The following is a 21505-nucleotide window of genomic DNA, read 5'->3' as shown; positions in this document are numbered from 1 at the left end:
ATCTCAGTTTGAGCACAGATCGAACAGTTTCCCCAGTGTGACACAGCTTACTTTGACTGTCATGTTTTTCATCTTTTATTTACCATTTTTGCATTTTATTGTACCAGCATGCTATCAGGGACTGCTAACATTACACTCCTTTTAAATCATTTTCTTTTAGGACACACATATCAACATAAAAAGTGTAAAAGCAACAAAATAAAATAGTATAAACCAACTAATGGTTTGATCAATAACAGATGGTGAGAAAGAATAATAGAAGGATATGTTGTAAAAATAGGAAGAGTGAAACAGCTGGAATGAAAACTAGTAGTACAATCTTCTCAACACATCAAAACAGTTAATGGACGTGTGAAAGATATCAGTCTGATTTCTAAGCAAGGTAACATTAAAGTCTCCTTTAAAAGTTTTGCTATTTTATAACATAATCTTTACACATAGCCTTAACATGGATTTTCAGAGATCAGTCAGTTTAGGTAAAATAAGCTGCTGCGATTCCAAAAAAGTTGGGACACTGTACAAATTGTGAATGAAAACAGAATGCAATGATGTGGAAGTTTCAAATTTCACTATTTTATTCAGAATACAACATAGATGACATATCAAATGTTTAAACTGAGAAAATGTATCATTTCAAGGGAAAATAAGTTGATTTTAAATGACGTCTGGATGGGAGCACATGTTGTTCTAGAACTTGGATATACCTTTAACAATTTATGGCACCCCCTCTTCTTTTTATAACAGTCTGTAAACATCTGGGGACTGAGGAGACAAGTTGCTCAAGTTTAGGAATAGGAATATTGTCCCATTCTTGTCTAATACAGGCTTCTAGTTGCTCAACTGTCTTAGGTCTTCTTTGTTGCATCTTCATCTTTATGATGCGCCAAATGTTTTCTATGGGTGAAAGATCTGGACTGCAGGCTGGCCATTTCAGTACCTGGATCCTTCTTCTACACAGCCATGATGTTGTAATTGATGCAGTATGTGGTCTGGCATTCTCATGTTGGAAAATGCAAGGTCTTCCCTGATAGAGACGACGTCTGGATGGGAGCATATGTTGTTCTAGAACTTGGATATACCTTTCAGCATTGATGGTGCCTTTCCAGATGTGTAAGCTACCCATGCCACACGCACTCATGCAACCCCATACCATCAGAGATGCAGGCTTCTAAACTGAGCGCTGATGACAACTTGGGTTGTCCTTGTCCTCTTTAGTCAGGATGACATGGCGTCCCAGTTTTCCAAAAAAACTTCAAATTTTGATTCGTCTGACCACAGAACAGTTTTCCACTTTGCCACAGTCCATTTTAAATGAGCCTTGGCCCAGAGAAAACGCCTGTGCTTCTGGATCATGTTAAGATATGGCTTCTTTTTTGACCTATAGAGTTTTAGCCGGCAACGGTGAATGGCATGGTGGATTGTGTTCACAGACAATGTTTTCTAGAAGTATTCCTGAGCCCATGTTGTGATTTCCATTACAGTAGCATTCCTGTATGTGATGCAGTGCCGTCTAAGGGCCCCGAAGATCACGGGCATCCAGTATGGTTTTCCGGCCTTGACCCTTACGCACAGAGATTGTTCCAGATTCTCTGAATCTTTGGATGATATTTTGCACTGTAGATGATGATAAGTTCAAACTCTTTGCAATTTTTCTCTGAGAAACTCCTTTCTGATATTGCTGCACTATTTTTCGCCGCAGCATTGGGGGAATTGGTGATCCTCTGCCCATCTTGACTTCTGAGAGACACTGGCACTCTGAGAGGCTCTTTTTATAACCAATCATGTTGCCAATTGACCTAATAAGTTGTAAAATGGTCCTCCAGCTGTTCCTTATATGTACATTTAACTTTTCCGGCCTCATATTGCTACCTGTCCCAACTTTCTTTGGAATGTGTAGCTCTCATGAAATCCAAAATGAGCCAATATTTGGCATGACATTTCAAAATGTCTAGCTTTCAACATTTGATATGTTATCTATATTCTATTGTGAATAAAATATAAGTTTATGAGATTTGTAAATTATTCCATTATCCAATTTGTACAGTGTCCCAACTTTTTTGGAATCAGGTTTCTATATACTGTATATATATATATATATATATATATATATATATATATATATATATATATATATATATATATAGATATATATTCTTTTTAATAATTCTTTAAATATAACGATTATATAAAATGATTTTTTTTATTGTTAGGTCATGTTAACTAGTTCACAAATAGAACGTTATGGAAAAGTGTTAACACTTATACACCACAGTGTTGCAAAGGGATTGTTCACTTAGAAATGAAAAATGAAGATATTTTGAATAATGTCAGAATCCAAGCAACATTGGAATATCATTGTCACAAATTGTGGAACGACATGAAATAAAAAAATGTCATTTATGAAAAGACTATCTTTTTTTGTTTGTTTTTTAATGAGTTCTGTTCTTGAACGAACTGACATACACAGTTGACTTAAAGGGGTCATATAATGCAGTTTCAAGTTTTCCTTTCTCTTTGGAGTGTTACAAGCTGTTTGTGCAAAGATAAGATCCCTAAAGTTGCAAAGACTAAAGTCTCAAACCCAAAGAGATATTTTTAATAAAAGTTCCACGCCCTCCTAAAACACCTCGTTTAAACACGTCCCCACATGTCTATGTCACTGTGTGGGAAGATTTGCATAACACCACCAAATGTTCACACAAAGAAATAAGGTGTAACTTTGATTCTCGGTGTAGTATTGTTGCTGCCGCCGTCATGTCATGGAGATGCTGTGTGTTTCATTGTGAAAGAGAAACTACTTTGTTTGGCCTTCCAAAAGAGGACACAACTAGAAATCAGTGGTTAAGTTGTATTTACAACACTGTTCTAGAACAGTTCAAACCAAATATTTAGATGTGTGCAGTGCATTTTACGGATGACTGTTTCCTCGGTGAGTACAATGCGTCTGTGCACAAAGGCTATTTCTATAAAGTGGGGCAGTTCCAACTTTGCAAGGACAGTCTGGCGCTTCTGACTCTCGGCCTGTAAATATGTTTTTGTATTTAAAGAATTTGCCACTGATGATTCAAACGCAAGTTTGGAGCAGTGTAGAGTAGCATTTGTTTGATATTTCTCAGATCACAAATGCAGACATGGTTTTATGTTTACACGGTGCGATATGCAACGTGTAAAAAGACAGTATAAGTCATTATAATCATTAATTATGTCCCCACTGTATGCAACAAATGCCTCGTTTGTAATGGGTTTTATTGGTTTTGTCTCGTTGTGCCTGGAGACATGTATGGTAAGGGCCTTAACATTTCCATCACACGCATGAGGTATTCGGCCAATCACAAAGCACTGGATAGCTGGCCAATCAGAGCACACCTCGCTTTTCAGAACGATGAGTTTTGTAAAAATCAACGCGGTTCAGAAAGACAGGGCATAGAGGAGCAACAATAATGTACATTATGTGGAAAATAATGTGTTTTTTGAACCTTAAATGGCATAAACAAATTGCATTACACCAAATACACAACATAATGTTCTTTTTAGCAACATCATATGACCCCTTTAAAAATGACATTGCAGTGCACCCTGATGATTTTGAGAACATCACATTTGGAATGTGTTATATACACTGACAGATTCTTCACTTCACTCACACATACACTTCTGATTTCTGTTTTTTAGGTCATAATGGAATGAGATATGTAATTAAGGAGCACCATCCTGTGACCTTTAGCCAGTTCTGTACCTGCCAATAAGAGCAGTGCCTTCAGCACAGAGACAACAGATGGAGACCAGGTGTGTGTGTGTGTGTGTGTGTGTGCATGGGCGGTTCACCTTTGGAGTCATGAAAAATGTGTATTTATGTGAGCGAGAGTGAGAAAGGTGGGAAAATGGTAAATAGACAGGTGTTCATATAGACAGAGGGCATGTCAGATGCTGTGCCCAAACCCCAGGATTTGTACAGGCTGTGTGTGTGATACTTCTTTCTTTTTCAATCAAAAAATGGTAATTTTTTGTCAACTTTTCCAAATGATTCACAATGTACATAACACAAGCCAAACAGTAAAACGGATTGTGATTATGCTAGCAAATGTCTGAAGTTGTATAATTTGCTGAAGTAAGCATCATTACCATTGATCGTACTTGGGGTTAGAGATTTATCAAATACAAATTACTCTTGTGAGCTATTTCTTTTGGTGAATCAAAAACATAACAAAGCAATACATTTAAAAGAATGTTTTGCAAAAGTTGACTTTTTAATGGCTTTAATGACTTTGTAGAGTTGACATTAATGCAAACCAATAAATGGCCTTAATGGTGTATCAACAAAACTAAACACTAAAATGTGGTAACATATTACAATCATTCATTCACTTATACATGTAGTTCTACAGACAAAACTCATATTGTAACTATACTGTCAAATGAACAACCATTCAGTGCACAGTGTAATTAGAATCCTAAACAAATTCCTCCTATGATCAAGGTATTTTCAGTGAATCAAAAACATATAGTACAATACAACCAGGGTAGTCCAAATTCAGAACAACTGACTTACATGAACAAGTTATTTTTAGTGAATCAAACACATACAGCTAGAATTTAATGAGTTATGCTGTATTGAAGGCTTGTGAGAGTTAAATCAGTTACCGACTGATGAAAATAAATGTTTGGAAAAGATTATAAAAAAATATTTAATGTATTTAAGAACAGTTTTTGGATTACATTTATGGTCTCTAAAAAACTGTGAAAAGTAATTCAAACATTTTTATTTTTGAAATTATATGTTTATTTGGCAATGCACACATATGCACATTAAATTAGCTGGTATCCAGAATGTCAAAAAAAAAATATAATAATAATCTACTGTACTTCGCTTAGACAGTTAATGACCTTTATCTGATAAATGAGTTTACAGGATCTTTACATTACACACACTCACAATTTCATATGCAATCCCAAAAATAAAAAAATAAAAATAAAAAAATTGTGGGATACAGTACTCTGTGCATACTGCATATTTTGGCATAAGTTGGTATTTCATGATCTGGGGTATTTCATGATAGAATGCACAGCACACATACTGTACACTGCAGAAAGAGCATACTACCACACTTCTTACACTATTACAAACATATCCCAAGAAAAAGAGATGTGATTGTAGTGTTGAAACAGAGTGAGAAACTCCTTAAATATGTGGAATGTTTAGTGAAAGGTAAGATAAGATAAGAGAGCTGATGGCAATAAAGGAGGAGACACCTTGACCTTGGTGGTCTTCTCTTCAGCTGGATCAGCAAGTCTATGTGGTTTGTGTATGTAAATTGGATGCAGGAAGATACCTGTGTGCGTGGAGGGCTCTCTAAATGAACTGTTTAGAAGTTTCTTAATGGCCAGATGGCATAAAGCAAATGAGTTAGAGTAAGAATTGAGTTTGCATATTTATGAAGCTTTTCTGAATAATTAATGAGATGCAAATGGGACTGAAGCTGATGGTGAGGGCAGTGAGATGTGTAATGCATACGTGTGTGTTTGTTACATGCAGAAAGCCATCAATGTTTTTCTATACCCTTGAATTCATGAACAAACAAAAGGATAAAGAGACAGTTGATGTCTCATCTCATCCCCATGTACTGTACAAGCGCTTTCAGGCTCTCTCGCTCTCCTGCAGTACTCATATTTATTTAGCCAATAACACACTATAAGCATGATTCAGACTGGATTTGAGTTGACATTTGAGTTGCAAATATTTACATGTCTGATTTCACCAGTGTTATTTTAGTAACACTGAGATGCTATTATAGTTTTTATGAATTGTTTGAATTAGTTCTTTATTTTTATATTTTCCATTTTCATTTTAGTTAATGTTTTAATCAATTTCTTGTGTTTTTGTCATTTTTTATAGCTTTTTGTTTAATATGTCTATAGTTTATTCCTTTTTATTTCATCTTTAGTTTTAGTTATATTAGTACAAGTTAAACTAAATGAGAAATAATTAATGGAAACTAGTTGAAGTACAGTAAGTAAAAATACACAATAAAATACATTTTTAAAACATTTTATTTAGGTTAGCGTTTATAGTTAGTTAACTAGAATAACCCTGGATTTGACTGATTTAGATTTCTGTAATTATAATGAAAGTGGGAGTGTCTGTATTTCTTTTTCTTTTCTTTTCTTTTTTTTTTTTAAAAAAAAGCTAATTATAAAATCAGATTCAGAGCGACTTTTTTCGATGAATTCCGGCTTTCTGATTTTAAACCCAAGATCTCAATTTAGAGAGCACCTTATGTACCACACGACCCTGGTGTTTGTCAAAACAAGTATTTCAGCCCAGACTTTTCTCATGGGTGGTGAGAGAAAAACACTTTTTCATATAGGAAAGCAATATAAAAATCAAACCTTTGTAAATGCTGTCTCTAAACACAATATCATACTATGTTTGAATTATCTTATAGCAAATATTGATATATATATATATATATATATATATATATATATATATATATATATATATATATATATATATATATATATGAATAAATGCAAGTAATTCAATGAATTAAGTTAAGTAAACAATAAATCCATGATGTTTTAGTGAACCGTTTTTTGTTTTTCTCTCCAGAAACACAATTTTGTTTGTTTCAAGCTTGATATTACATTCCATTGTATATGTTTACTGTGGTCGATTGTCCCTCACTGAATCGGTTTCAGTTTGTCTGAAAAGCATGACGAACGACTGAAGGACATTTCCAGCATCCTGCATGCGTGTGTGTCATGGTTTAAATCTGAGGGGGATGGGGAACAGCTGTAGTTACTTGCTTCAGCGTACTTAAACATTCATCAAATGCCCTGCTACGCTGTGTATCCATATTCTGATAGACACTATTGTTAAGAGGAATATGCTACTCTATTCTAGCAAACACACACATGCAAAAACAACTCTGGGACTTAACATAAACAAATGCATGCTGTCCTTTGGGGGGCAGCATTTCACACCATGCAGCAATTTTTTTTTTTTTTTTTTGAAAATAGATGCACATATGAGCAATGGAGAAACTTTAATGTGTCCGAATATTTTAGCCCAGTTTTCACACATCTCACATCCTCATTTTTTAGAATGACTAATGGGTTGAAAGTGCTGCCCCTCAAGGAAAGAGAGAGAGAGAGAGAGAGAGAGAGAGAGAGAGAAGGAAGTTTGTCCTATTTAAGTGGACAGAGCACCTTTTGAAGGACACTGAGATACCCACACAACACACACACAGAAAAGAAGCTGCTACCCTCGGGCTGTCATGGTAACCTGGATAAATGATGAAAAGGTTTTTGTTATCTTGCTTCATTGTGCTCTGGAGTGCTTTAGTATTTTGGCCATATTATCATTAAATTAGAATGCTAAATACTGCATATAATAAGATGTGCTTTAAAATAACTCACAACGCATTTACAGCAAACAATTCATTTCACCTGTCAGCTTTTTTGACATCATGTTACACTGAAATATACTGTATAAATACTATAATGAATACCATAATTTATAATTCCATGATTCCTAATACAGTACCATAATTCATGTCCAAATATTCCCTTTTCTTTTCTTTTTTTTTTCTTTTGGAAGTGTTTTATTAGCGACTGCAACTTTGACACTTTTCTGCTTTTCATAATTTATTTGAGATCATTAAAATAAAAAGAATATTTGTAAAGTAAGCATGCATATGTAAGTCGATGCTGTATGCAAAAACAGCTGTAAGATTTATCACGGGATTCCTATATATGTCACAGGGAGCATAATAAAAATGTGTACATCACCATCATGATGTCTAAACACTTACTGAGACTGCTGATGTTCAGACATTGTTGTTTCCTCTCTAATGTTTGCCAGAAATAGCCTGCATGTTGTCTAGGTGAAGGATAATGGGGATGATGTTTTTATATTTCTGTTTAGATAAAAGTTTTTAATTACCCTTATATTCTTAGAAGCTTGGCAGCATATTAAGTTACTAAAGCAGCAGAAAGTTCTGCTGTTTGTTTTGTAAAGCGTGAAGTCAGGAAAATTTTAAACAGTCTGTAAAACTACCAATGACCCTGCCTCTAAAAGACCAGGCGAAATGAAACTGGCTCACTGCTTGAACATTGCATGTTTGGTGTTCAATTACTTGGAGGAGGAGAGAACCTTTGCTTTAGTGACTTTTAAGTTTTATTATTTTCCCCCACAACATCTATATTGCTATATTTTGCCATTAGTCATGTATTACATATATAAATAAACAGTTGATGCATATTTGATATTTGTATTTTAAACAGTGAAAATGCCATTTATTTGACCGAAATTCTGGAATAGTCAGAATAATATCAAAAGAATGAAACACTCCAGTGTATTACAAATGTGTTACATATTGAATAAATATATTCTCTACATTATTCTTTCCAATAACAAAACACTTGAATGAGACAAACTCTTAATTACTTTAAAAATGGGAAACAGGAAATGTCTGATTGCACATGAAAGCAACATCACATAACCTGCCTGGTGCCTGCGTTCTGATATTTTCGCAAAACAGCATGATTGCGAATGTGATGATGCTTTTATATAACAGTTCAATAAGCGAGAAAGTTAAAACTGAGTAACTTATATTTTAGACTCAATGTTGGTAGTCTTTTTATTCTGCAAAGCATTTGTAAGTCTTCAAGCAATACACAACAATGGTATTTGTTCCTGAGTGAATCAGCATTTTAAAATAATAGTTGAGGGAATAATTCAGTGACTCACTCATTAATACAGTTATTTGATTCATTCTTGAATATATCAGTGTTTTGAGTGAATCACTTGAATGATTCAGTGGTTCATTTATAAAGGGAGTCACTGTGGCAACTTACTGGCGCATCAGTAACCTGCAGGAAGACTTATAGTGTTTTCATCTTGGGGGGAATATATTTTGAGCTCATTTGAGTTATATTATCTTTAAATGTTTTGTTCCTGGTTTTCAAGGATGAGTCATGCAAATGTAACCCATAACCCAACTTATTCTGACTAGTTAAAAAAGATGTAGGCTATATAACAAATTATATTCTCAAAAACAGATATATAGCATTGTCCTTTATGCAGTGGTTTTCAACTCCTGGGAACCCACATACAATGTTCATATTTGGATTTATCCTTAATATGCCTTTACTTATATACCTGATTTAAATCATTAGCAGAGAGCTGCACTAACTAAACTTAGTCTATCAGATAAGGGAGACACACAAAATGTGCAATGTGGGGTTCTCAGGAATGGAAGGGGATCTAAGATTATGTACTGATCAGGGCTGCTACCACAAAAGTCAAAGTTGTTATATCATAAATTTATAAACTGTTATATCATAAACTGGAGAAATCTGCTACCATTGTGCTCTTGAGTAATACATAATCACAATAAACAGGCTGTCCCAGTGGAATTGTCACAACTGCTTATGTCATTCAGAATAAAACATCTGCTTAATGTCAGATAATGAAATGTAAACAATGTCTTCCATTGATGAAAAATGCCTTTTGGGAAAGAAAGGGTATGACATATGGTAAAAAAAAGCACATTATACTGAGCAGGAGTAAAAATATACAGACAGACAGACGGATGGATGGATGGATGGATGGATGGATAGATATACAGTATGTTCATATAAGACTGTTCTAGGTAAAACATTTATTTTAAATTGGACTTCACTTTATTTTCAGAAGAAAAGTAGGAAAATAATGTAAGAAATGCAGATCAAAGACAGTCCACTAATACATTTTCATCCTCATTATTTTAAGTTGGTTTTAATTTTTCTCATGAATGCAAATAAATAAATAATAAAGAAAAAAACACCTATATGAAGGCAAGGCAATTGTCAAATAAAAATCCATTTTTTTCTAATTGGTGAGGAAACAGCAAACACGTCTAGTAGTAATATTAAGTGATATTGTTCCATGTGATCTCTGTTCATATCAAAAAATATATTCTTACCCATGAATATGCAGCATGCAAAATCATTACAGGTCATCCTTGTTGTGCATTCTGATACAATCATTTAACCGTCTTCAATGGGGCAAAGGGCATTTACCTGCAAAGCCCTAGTTAATGAGCTACTATTTAGAGTGTTTTTTATTTTCGTTTTACCTTTGTGTTGACTAACTTAGTGTACTGGAGCTACTTAAATCGCCAATCCTTCATGGTGTGAGTTGATCTAACTTAGTGCCAGTATCTGGACTATGTTTGTGGCATTGTATGTCTTTTGCTGAATTTGGAACCGCATACTAGCATGCTACTCTTACTATTTCTGACATTTAAGATTTTGGTTTTATGTAATGTGCGGTATTATGTGAGAGACTTATGCTAGTACGTGGTTCCACATTCAGCATTTGAATCTCTAAAAGAACCAGCTCACTGAGGTCATTCATTTACAAAATGTCAACATTGGTCAAACGCTGTAAGTTTTGATTCACTACGAAGAGTTATTCTTTTGGGAACCAAACTACACTGGTCGTGCTGTATGTATTAGTGCACTGGAGCTACTTAAATCGCCTATCCTTCATGGTGCTTGCCTATACACATCATATACTTCAATATCTTATAAAATCCATTTAATATGGTGCTTGCCTATACACATCATATACTTCAATATCTTATAAAATCCATTTAATAGATATGGTTGGTCCTATTGTAAGTCAGCACTATTGTGAGGGGTCATTCATTTTATTCATTTTCACCTGATAAATGAAAGGCTAGGGCATTAAAACATCAGACTAAGGCCCAATCCCAATTCTACTCCTCACCCCTTCACTTTCCCCTTCCCCTTTGTTTTGCGCGTTCATGTAAAGGGGTAGGGGTGTCTCACTTCTCTTTTGGTCGGAGGGTAGGGGTAGGGAGAAGGGCCAGATAGCCCTTCAAACAAAGATTTTTTTGGGATCTCACTTCAATCAAAGGGGTATGATAAATTTCCCCACATACGGGCATATGGCTGCCCGAGCAAGCAGAGAGACCCATAAATCTAAGTATTTTTTTGGAATCTCAGCAAATAATTATTTACATTATTATTTTTGCCAACATTATGCACAGTATATGATTGTCCAGATTAGGAATGCATTATTATAGGACTGATATCGGAATCGGCCGATAATGGCTTTAAATGTCAATATCGGCATCGGCTGTACTTTCAAATTACCTTCATTATTGTTTATTTAATTCTAACAAATAAGTTCTTGTTAAAAACTAACCAAAATGTAAAATAGTTTGCTTATAATTTCTGCACAGGAGAGACTTGGTGTTGTTTCTAAACAAAATTAAATATATCGGTATCAGTATCGGCCAAAATTAGTTAAAAAGTATCGGCATATCAAATATTGGCAAAAATCCAATATCGTGCATTCCTATTCCAAATTTAGAATTTTTTTATTTATTTATTTTCTCAAAAGTTTAATTCAGATATGTTCAATACACCTTTAGGTCATGCACAGCATGGTGAAATAATAACATAAAAGGAAAGAAAAACCTAAATGATAACAACATCATACAAGTTAATATAAATAAAAACCATGATAGACCTGACATAATTCATTTTTGATAACACAAATAACACAAATAAAACATACAAATAAAACAAGTGCACAAACCAATAAATCAACATCTATAAATCACAATATGAAATGATTATCATATTGACTGGAAGCTTTGGTCATTAATGTACAGAAAATGCCTAACCTGAAGTTGCTTATTACCCGAATTAAAAAAAAAAAATCATTCAAGTTTGTTTTTTGTTTTTCTTAAACATATTCTGCAGCAGAAATATCTGATTACTGCATATATGGTCAGTATTATGAGTGACACAGCAGAAAGCAGGAACAGTATGACATCAACAGAGTGATAAGAGTACCAGGGCATTTTGTAAAACTCTGAGCGCAAGTGAGCGGCACCTTTGTGCCTCATGACAAACTCGGTCCAGAAGATAGCATTGTCCAGAGGTTTCACTGGGACGTCCTTGTGAAGCCTTGAGAGCCTCTGCATGTTCTCCCGATAAGAGGGATCATAAAGGACCTCTTTGACAGTTTTAAGGAAGGAGTCCTTATCCACTGTGGCAAAGTCTACATTCTTGGCTACACCCCGTACTCTCATTTTTGCAAGATTATCAGGCTGGTCAAAAATCAGCCCAAATCCAATGATTGGTACCCCATGGTAAATGGCTTCTTGAATTCCATTGGTACCTCCATGTGCCACAAAAGCTCTGGTTTTAGGATGACCCAGAAGATCATTCTGAGGCATCCAGTCCATCATTAAAGTGTTGTTTCCTAGTGCAGATGGTCTCTTTCCTTTGTACCTCCAGATGATCTTCTGTGAAAGTTCTGCAAAAGCTTCAGCAATTGCCTCAGCCACATCATTAGGAAGCTGACCAATGAGAGTGCCCAGGGACATAATGATGACACCATTGTCACCAGAGCTCTGCACAAAGTCCTCCAGATCTTGTGGAAGAGGCTTAGATGGCTTGCACTGAAAGCCTCCCATGTAGATGATGTTTGGCATAGTGGGACGTGGGAATTCAAAAATAAAATCAACTCTATGGAGCCACAGATCAGCACTCCGAACTAAGGTAAGGAAGGACACTCCTGGGCCAATGAACCGTTCGCAAAGTGCATCATAATGTGGAGCAAAGAGTAAAGCACCTTGAGCTTCAGCAACAGTGTACATCACTACATTCTTCACTCTTTGAAAAAAGCTCATGCGATCCGATAACTCTACCATTGGAAAAGGAACATAAGAAAGTGGAGAAGGAGCTATTGCAAAATGAGCTTCACTATACATCGTCCAACGAATGTTGTAAACAATGGGCAGTTTCAGGAAGTGACCCAAAAGAACACCTCCAAACAAGAGTGGATCTGTAAGGAGCAAATCATACTTGGCATCCCTAAAGGACTGCATTAGCTGCTTGTCTTCCATCATATTGTTTATCATCTCACTTTCTGTTTTGGTCAACTCAAAAGTACTTTGCCACATCTCTATCTCAAGCTTCAGACGAGCCCAGACGGAACCTTCCCTCAGAATTTTCATAAGTCTGAATGCAAATGTCTCAAAGAATTCTTCATCGAATCCTCCAGGAGAATTTATAGTTATTGATGTGTAGTGAGGTGAGAATTCCTTAATGTACCAGCTGTCTGACATCCGAATGACAGTAATATTGTGACCTTTGGCATGAAGTGCCTCCACCAAAATGTTCATGTTGACCCAGTGACTGCCATCCACTGGAAAGACAAGAACCTTCCCGCTTTGTACAACTGGGACAGTCATCAGCAGAAGGGCTATCAAGATTCCGTTCATGACACCTGTAGTAAAGCAAGGGATCAAAAGTGATTCATTGAAAGACCTAAAACAAGCAGAGCATGTAAATCATCTTCATTATTAACCACATAATAATCAATATCAAGCATTTACCACACATATTGTATGTATATGTTTTATCTTCTACTATTGTTTTGTCAGGGCATTGCATGTGACTACTATCAATGAACTTTTAAACTCTGCTTCTGAAATGCACTTTTGGACAAAATGGTCTGAAAATAAATCTTTGGGACAGGAAAGTTGCACTAATTGGAAGATATATGTGTTCATGTCATCTAAAAAAATCAAAGAATAAAAGATTCAAGACAAAATTAAAATATATTGCTCATGTTTGGAGAAATAGCTTAAAGAAAAATATTTTATATTTGACAGTCAAATAAGTCTGGTTAACATTAAGGTTTTGCTCCTAGATCTATATGCTTTTTATATCAAGAAATGTTCCTACCCCTGAAAATGTAGACTGCAAAATCATAACCAGGTCAGCCTTTGGTGAGTGTAAGGTAAGTCAAAGATGTACAAGCGCAGCTTACCCTCCTTCAAACTCAAATTTTATGACAAGACACTTAAATACTATAGTATGTGAGCGAAGTGTCATTCAGTCTTTTGTAGGGAAAAGAGCATTTCCAAGTGAAGGTAATGAACTACAATTTAATGTTACAACTGTGGTACAGTATCAGAACCCCTCTATCTCCATCTCTGCCACATTTCTAACAAATTAAAATTTTTTTACTTAACATTTACATTTATGTGTTTGGCATATGCATTTATCCAAAGCAAATTACATTAATTACAAGGTATAATTTTATCAGTTCATAAAAAGAACCCATGGCCATTGATTCACTGCAGCATCGATTTACTTGGAGTATATGAGATTATCATGTTTTTTATTTTATTTTATGGTTTTGTTTTGTTTTTTACATGGGATAATATATAATGAATTAATTATTTTTGTTTATTTATTTTTCTGGAAGCCTGTCCAGTTTTATTATATAAGCTTTCTAATATTTTCTGCTTTGAAATCATGACATGCTAAATCATTGTCAAGTTGAAACATAAGTCATAGTTTACTCTTCTTTGGCCCTGCTGTTCACCCCTTTAACGGTACTATTGCATGTCTATACTACAGAGTGTGAGTGAAGGTTCATGTTCTTAAAGGAGTAAAGGGTATTTACCTAAAGAGCTAGAGTGATATTTCAACTTTACTCACGCCCAATGAGGGAAGAATTCACAGCCAAAACCCAAGGGAGTAAAGCATTAGGTTTAGTTTCAGGTCTTTAGTTTATAGTTTTGTCTTTTGCCTTGGGCATTTCTAAAAATTTGAAAATATACAGCATTGTAAAGTTCCCTTAACTGTGAACTTGTTAGGTGAGGCGCTGCTTTGTAGAATAATTACAGACACCAAAATGATTATAAATAAATTATATCCAAGTACACTTTTTGCCACTGATAGCAGACTCTGTGCTTCTCTGTTTCTAAAGTTCCAGCTGCCCCTGCAACAAAACATTTGCACAACTGAGTTTTTATTAATTACATGTACTGTACAAAAACAGTATTCCGGTCCTAATTGTGTTCGATTAGAAACACAGATCAACAGGTTGATATTTCAGTGACAATGAGGAGACAATATTGAGAATGTTTTATTATGTTTAGTTAATGGGCTATATAGCCTCATAAAATGCATTTATTTATTTTATAATCCAGACCTTAATTTTGGATGTTGTGTTCGTTTCTCTCTCTCTCTCTCTCTCTTCTTCTCTAATTAATAATAATTGCCACTTGTTCTTGGTGTTCTTTGAACAGTGCAATATTGTTGGCGATTTTGATTAATGCTGTATCTTATACTCTTCGCTAAAAAGATTCATTCTATTTAGTTCTCTGAAATAAATCATCCTTGAATCGTTCAGCGTTTATTTCTTTCTGCTTACATTCTTTTCACAAAGTGTTCTGTTGCTTACGCCAGTAGGTGGCAACAAGTATTTTTGTGTGCTGTTAAGTGTATGCAGTCTATGGATTGTCTGGCCATCCTTGAACCCCTGGCTCTTTTCCTTGGCATATGTTTTTCACTTTTGTATTCCCTAAGCAAGTGTTTAAAAAAAAAAAATGTAGGCAGTCGATGGACTGCACTGAGGCTTCAAATCAAGTGTTTAAGCAGCATAATGTTTCCCACAAATTAGAGAATTTAACTTTATGTGGTCATTTTTACACATTCCTCCCATTTCTTCACTGATGTGAACAAAACTGAAATACATGACGAACTGATGACATGATGTTCGTTCAATACCGCTGAGTTTTCTTGTTCTGCGATCCAATTCACATATGCTAATATCCTCCCTGAATAGTATTATAGATAAGTAATCTTCAATACTGTTAACTGTGGATACTATGTGAATTGGGATGAAGGATGCTCTTTCACAGCCCGCACCGAATGCATTAATTCGTTCTATGGTTCATTCTTTCAAAACAAGACAGGAAAGCAGTCATGCGGGTGAACAGGGGAGACTGCGGCTAAGGAAAGAGTCTGTGCATAAAATTACTCGAGAACAATTCGTTTAATTCAAAGATTCATTCAAAATCATCGTTGCGCTTGCGAACTAAACCCCAAAGCAGCGCAATTAAAAGCAGCTTAACACCTTCCACGACCCAAAGCAGTGCACAAAACATTTATTTCAGATGCCTAACACTGACCACCAAAAAACATAGCATAGTTGCATTATAACACGGTTAGTCACTTTGTAAAGACTTCGTTAGTAAAAAACTTTCTCTCATTAGGCTATACACTAATTAAACATGGGTCAGAAGAAAGTCACTACAGAACTCACCGGCGTGAATGCCAGATTTCCCCAAAACTTCCACAACGTCCAAACAGCTCCGTCCTACCAGCCTTTTACTTAAACACTATATTAAGTAAAACATTCGTTAACCTACACTATTTAAACGTTTTCCTCAGATAACAAAGTACAATCGCGTTATGCTTTTTGTTCTTCAGCCAGTAGCCTAACTTATTTCCTCTTTAAGTGCCCGGAGCGTCTCCCCTATCTGCCTGGGTCTGAGTGATATGACAGATTTACAGGATATGGTTCTGGTTACATAAAAGGTTAGGGAGGGCCTGATAAAAGGACTAGTCACTATAGTGAACAGTGTTGTAATGGAATTACGTAATTTAATTGCAAAATTTCACTGTAATCAGTTACAGTTACTGAGAAAAAAAATGTGTAATTAAATTTCAGTTACTTATGAAAATGTTAAAGATTACAAAGTGCGCAAAAACTCTAAAACAACACCAACACACAAATACACAAAAAATCAATTACTTCCCCAAAATAAATTGACACAACTAAAACATGAGACACCAATATTTCAGGAGTTTAGGACTCAGAATAGGTCACGTTTATACGATAACTGTTTTATTTATTATTAAGTATAATCTTTTTTAGATTTTTTTTTTAAGATTAACTGTTAGATGCCTGTGTTTCCCGTCATAGCTATGCAAAGATTTGATTTCAAAAACAGTATCATAGCTATTAAACTATTTCTTGTTATGGTTTTAAATCTGTATTTAACTTCAGAATGATCTCAAAGAAAAATCGGTGCTTTTGTGGAGGATGTACTTTAAAAATAAATAATAATCTTAATTCAAATGATGAAAGATTCTGAAAGTCTGACAGTAATGAGTGTTGAGTCCTACTGTAAGGTTAACAGTGCTTTAAATGTTTCAAAATGATTAATGTGTTAGAAATTTAGAAAAGTAATAAAAAAGTAATCAAATTTAATCAGTTACATTACTTTAATAAAGTAATTGAAATAGTTGCACTATGTATTACATTTTAAATAGGGTAACTTGTAATCTGTAACCTATTAGATTTCCAAAGTAACCTTCCCAACTCTGATAGTGAAATCATTCAACTTACTATTTGTCTGTAGATCTTAGAGTTGCATGCATTTACACGCATACAAATGTTTTGAATTCAACTTTAAATGAATAATATCTCTGATCTGAAGAATAACCATAGCAAGTTTGAACAGCTCCATTATTCTGCTTAGTGTTGGTTTATGCAGGTTCATAAAGTGAATGAGATTACTTCATGAGAAAGCCTGACACATCTATTAATCATATAGATGCAGAGATTCTTTGTAAATGTGGTACAAAGAAAATAAATGTAGGAAAACTCTGAACTTTCTATAAAGTTTGAGTGATTTTTACACACACTGTAATGTTTGAGCATGTACTTCAACATCATTTAACAAATAGCCTATTCTTTGTAGTCTTCAAGTGAGTATGAGCTTTGACATGACCACTATACCTCCACTATACCTATCTATTTATTATTATTTTATTATGTATTTATTTATTTATTTATTTTGCCATATGCTCCCAATATTTTTAGGGTTTGCCCCTTGACATGAAATTATGTTATGGTTTTGGTGATCCCTCATGGTCTCCTAAGTGATGCTCAACCATAAAATAATAACTTATTATTATTATTATTAATTCTCATTACTAATTGACTCTTTGTGATTATTTGCCTGAATAAAAGACCCACTGAAGCATCTTGTGTCACAAAATGGTTTATTTGCAGAATAATTAAGTTATGATTACTTGAACCCCAAAACATTGTAATAATATAGTAAATTAATAATAATAATAATAATACATAAATACATTTCTTAATCAGTCTTTATATGTTGTATTCCAGTAAGACAACATCTGAACATACTGAAAAAAAGGAAGATATATTTACTTAAGGAAAAAAAGGGCATAAGATTTTAAGGCTTCTTTTCATACAATATATTTTGATAATAATAATACATTTATTTTATATAGCACCTTTAAAAGTTGCTTTCTCAAGGCGCTTTCCAAAAAAGCTTATATAAAGGAAAACACAAGACAATATACTATAAATTCAACAAGAAATAAATCACAAAACAATATAATAAAAAACAAATCAAATAAAATCATTCCTGAAAAAGAACATTTTAAGAAAAAATTAGGCAAATTACCTTCCTGGCAATTGCTTTTCTTGCTTCAAGCATAAATCTGACCAAGTTTATTGAAATTTATGCTTTAAAAAGGCAATTTGAGAGAGGGGTAGGATAAATAAACTTAATTCAAGATATTTTTTGAAAACAAGTCTTAATATCTTATGCAGTTTTGTTTCAACAAGCCAATATATATATATATATATATATATATATATATATATATATATATATATATATATATATATATATATATATGTATATATATATATATATACTCTTTTTAAGAAACTGATTTTTGCAGTGAGTATGTAATTCTCTTTGGGAGAACCCACTGCATGCCATCATTACTTTTGTATTTTATATTAATCTCTTTTCTGTACTTCTGCTTTCTCCTCCTGATAGCTTGACATAATGAGGTATCACTCATTTCCCGTGATGTGATACTATCGGTTACTAAGCTTGAAATTCAGCTGGCATCCCTGGCTATCAATTAAAACGGCACGATCTGCAGTAACCTCTGTTGATTAAGATTCTGCTGGTGTGTGGAAGGTTCCAAGTGGCGTAAAATTGGTTGGGGGCGGGTGGTTGATGCTTCATTTGTGTATTCAACAGATCTGATGCTTCTCCATGTGCTTGTTTACCAGAACACCATGTCATCTTTTTTTGTGCCATGCAGTCAAAATGAGCGGGCTGATTTCAATGTTAATGTAAATGCATTTTCATATTTTTCATAAAGAAAATCAAAAATGCATACTGTACAACATCTAAAAATCATAAACTCTTGAAAACTGGTTATAGAATGAATATAAATCATGTTTATTTATGAGAAAGGTTAAACTATCAAACTAGTGGATTATATTGCAATTAATAAATTGTACACATTAATACCACAAGTGACAACTTGAGCCTTGCCCAGTATTTTCTTGCAGTACTTCCTCCCATGCTACCCCAGAGGGTAGTGCTCAGTGTACCGAATGCCTGCCTAATCCTACTGTGAATGGAATACAAATGATACATATATATGAGTGTTTGGTTATTCACCCATTGATTTCTGAAACAGGTGATGTAACCAGGAGGTCCTTGAAATAAACTGCAGAACACTCCGTGAAGTATCGCTCACACAAAACAAACAAAGCATACACACACTGTCGGCACAACTCCAGCATCTGTTCAAATGTGTGCTTTCCCTGTGTTCTACTAGGTTACTAAAACTGAATTTGGTAATTTCTGTCTTACTGATGCAATTGTATCCTTTTCTGGGTCACTGCAATGTAATGGCCAAGAGATGAATACATAAGAGTGAGAGAATAAAGAGCAAAAATACAGTAAGTTGCTTGACAGTATTTTTCTCAAACGTGGAAAAAACAAGGATTCAAACATGCTGCCCTGCTTAGAAATTTAAATGCATCCAGTCCTGTCCTTGCCAGTATTTTCTCGTACGTCCTGCCTTCCCCTATTCTTTCCTCTTCGTATATCCATAAAATAACAACAAGGCACATTAAGGGACAGTCTACCAAAAAAAAAACTTTAATTCTGTAATTATTTACTCAAGATTATTCCAAACCCCTGTGTCAGCAAAATGATATTATGTTGTTTGCACAACTTGCTAGACTTTCAACGTGCAATGTCCAGCAAGTGGTACTAAAAGTGCATTTTGTTTTATTCGAAACAGATGAAAGTGATTAAGGCAATATTTTATTGTTTTGGTTGTTGTATGTATCACAGCAGTTCAGAAATTTCATTCTGAAAAATGAAAAAGTTTACTCTGGCAGTGTTTCGAGGTCATAACATTGTATTGTGAAAGGAACCATGCAAAAATAATACTTAATTAATCGATAATGTAGGTTGAGGCCTATTTTTCCAATGAGTCAAACTTCTACACAGTGACCACAAGCTGTTAAGCTCCCAAAAGGAGAAAAAACACAATTATGTCCGTATGACTACTTCTAACTACTTCTCCTGAAGCCATACAATAGACTTCTGTGTTGGGAAAGATTTCACACACACACACACACACACACACACATACAAAAGCAAATTACCAAATACAATAATGTTAAAGTTATTGAGAATGAAAAATGTGAACTTGAAGGTAAAACCTTTTTCGAGCAAATAGATACATACACTCTCCTCCTGCTGGCACTCTAGAAACCATTTACCGAAATGCACAACCTGCTTCGAACTCATTAACCTGGCAATTAATTTGAAGAAAGTTTACATTATTTAAGGTCACTGAAAAGATGGCAGTAATGTACCACAGTATTTCAAGTTAATTGTACCGAAAGACACCTCTCCATAAGCACCCTGTTCCTTAAATTAACAGTTAAAAGGACAAAATAACAGTCAGTGGATGGGGAAACACAGAGAGTGAGAGAGTGTAGAGTTGAGAAAGTGAGACAACTCACATAGAGTAATATGATAAAACATCTGATCTGAATCTGACACCCAGTAATCTCTCATTTCATTTGGATGAATGGATGGTTGGAATGAAAGACGACAAAATATCTCATTCCTAATCAGTATCAGTCCAGTGCCTAGTTCTGTAGTAAGAGTGCTAATATTTCCAGGGCTGCCTCATTGTCAAAACCATTCCAATGCACTGAAACGTTTCCTCCCTTGAATTTCCCAGAATGCACCACCACCAAAATAAATAAATAAATAAATAAAAAAGCCTTCACACCGTTCACTAGAAAAAAAAAGTTTTATTCTGTATGCAATCATCCTTTATCCCTAATGTGAAACAATCATGCAAGCTTATACAGGAATAACAATTTAGAGAAGATTGAAAAAGACCTCACTTTTTATTTTTATTATATTAATTTGTTGCCTGCATGCCACTATGTACAATATCTGCTATAATTAATAAAAAATAAATAAAAAAAAAAAAAAAACAGGGCAAGCACATATTTTATAATGGCCACTGATGGTCTGTTTACAACAAAGATGCATGCTTGCTTACTTTAATACATTGTTGTTGTTGATCAATATCAAATGTCTCTGACTGTGCCTGAATTCATGTTCACATGAGATACAGCCTTTCTATTCTATTCAAGGAATAATTCACCCAAAAACTGTATGAAAATTTACTCATCCTCAGGCCATTCGAGATGAGTTTCTTCATCAGATTTGGAGAAATGCAGCATTACATCACTTGTTCACCAATGGATCCTGTGAGGTGAATGGGTGCCGTCAGA

The 21505-nt window shown here is 34.5% G+C and overlaps 2 protein-coding genes across 3 annotated transcripts in view; one reads left to right on the top strand and one right to left on the bottom strand.

The window, feature by feature from the left end:
- LOC109083127 (protein ELFN1-like) overlaps positions 1 to 21505 on the top strand; it is an 82464-nt gene that overhangs the window by 34473 nt on the left and 26486 nt on the right. Inside the window, exon 2 of one of the 2 annotated variants that reach the window (XM_042734572.1) lies at positions 3673 to 3786. The exons of the other annotated variant lie outside the window; for it this stretch is intronic. The gene's annotated coding sequence lies outside the window, so the exon portion shown is untranslated. The remainder of the gene's footprint in view (positions 1 to 3672; positions 3787 to 21505) is intronic. 2 annotated transcript variants of the gene reach the window in all.
- LOC109063886 (UDP-glucuronosyltransferase 2C1-like) lies at positions 11375 to 16393 on the bottom strand. Its single transcript, XM_042734671.1, has 2 exons — positions 16151 to 16393; positions 11375 to 13315 (listed from the first exon to the last, which is right to left on the bottom strand). Exon 2 carries the CDS (start codon positions 13308 to 13310, stop codon positions 11739 to 11741), a length of 1572 nt encoding a protein of 523 aa, XP_042590605.1. The 5' UTR covers positions 13311 to 13315; positions 16151 to 16393; the 3' UTR covers positions 11375 to 11738.

This window comes from Cyprinus carpio, chromosome A1 (genome assembly GCF_018340385.1).
Source record: "Cyprinus carpio isolate SPL01 chromosome A1, ASM1834038v1, whole genome shotgun sequence".
Classification (NCBI taxonomy): domain Eukaryota; kingdom Metazoa; phylum Chordata; class Actinopteri; order Cypriniformes; family Cyprinidae; genus Cyprinus; species Cyprinus carpio.
Note: the sequence above shows the minus strand (reverse complement) of the source record. Positions and strands in the feature narration are given on the sequence as shown.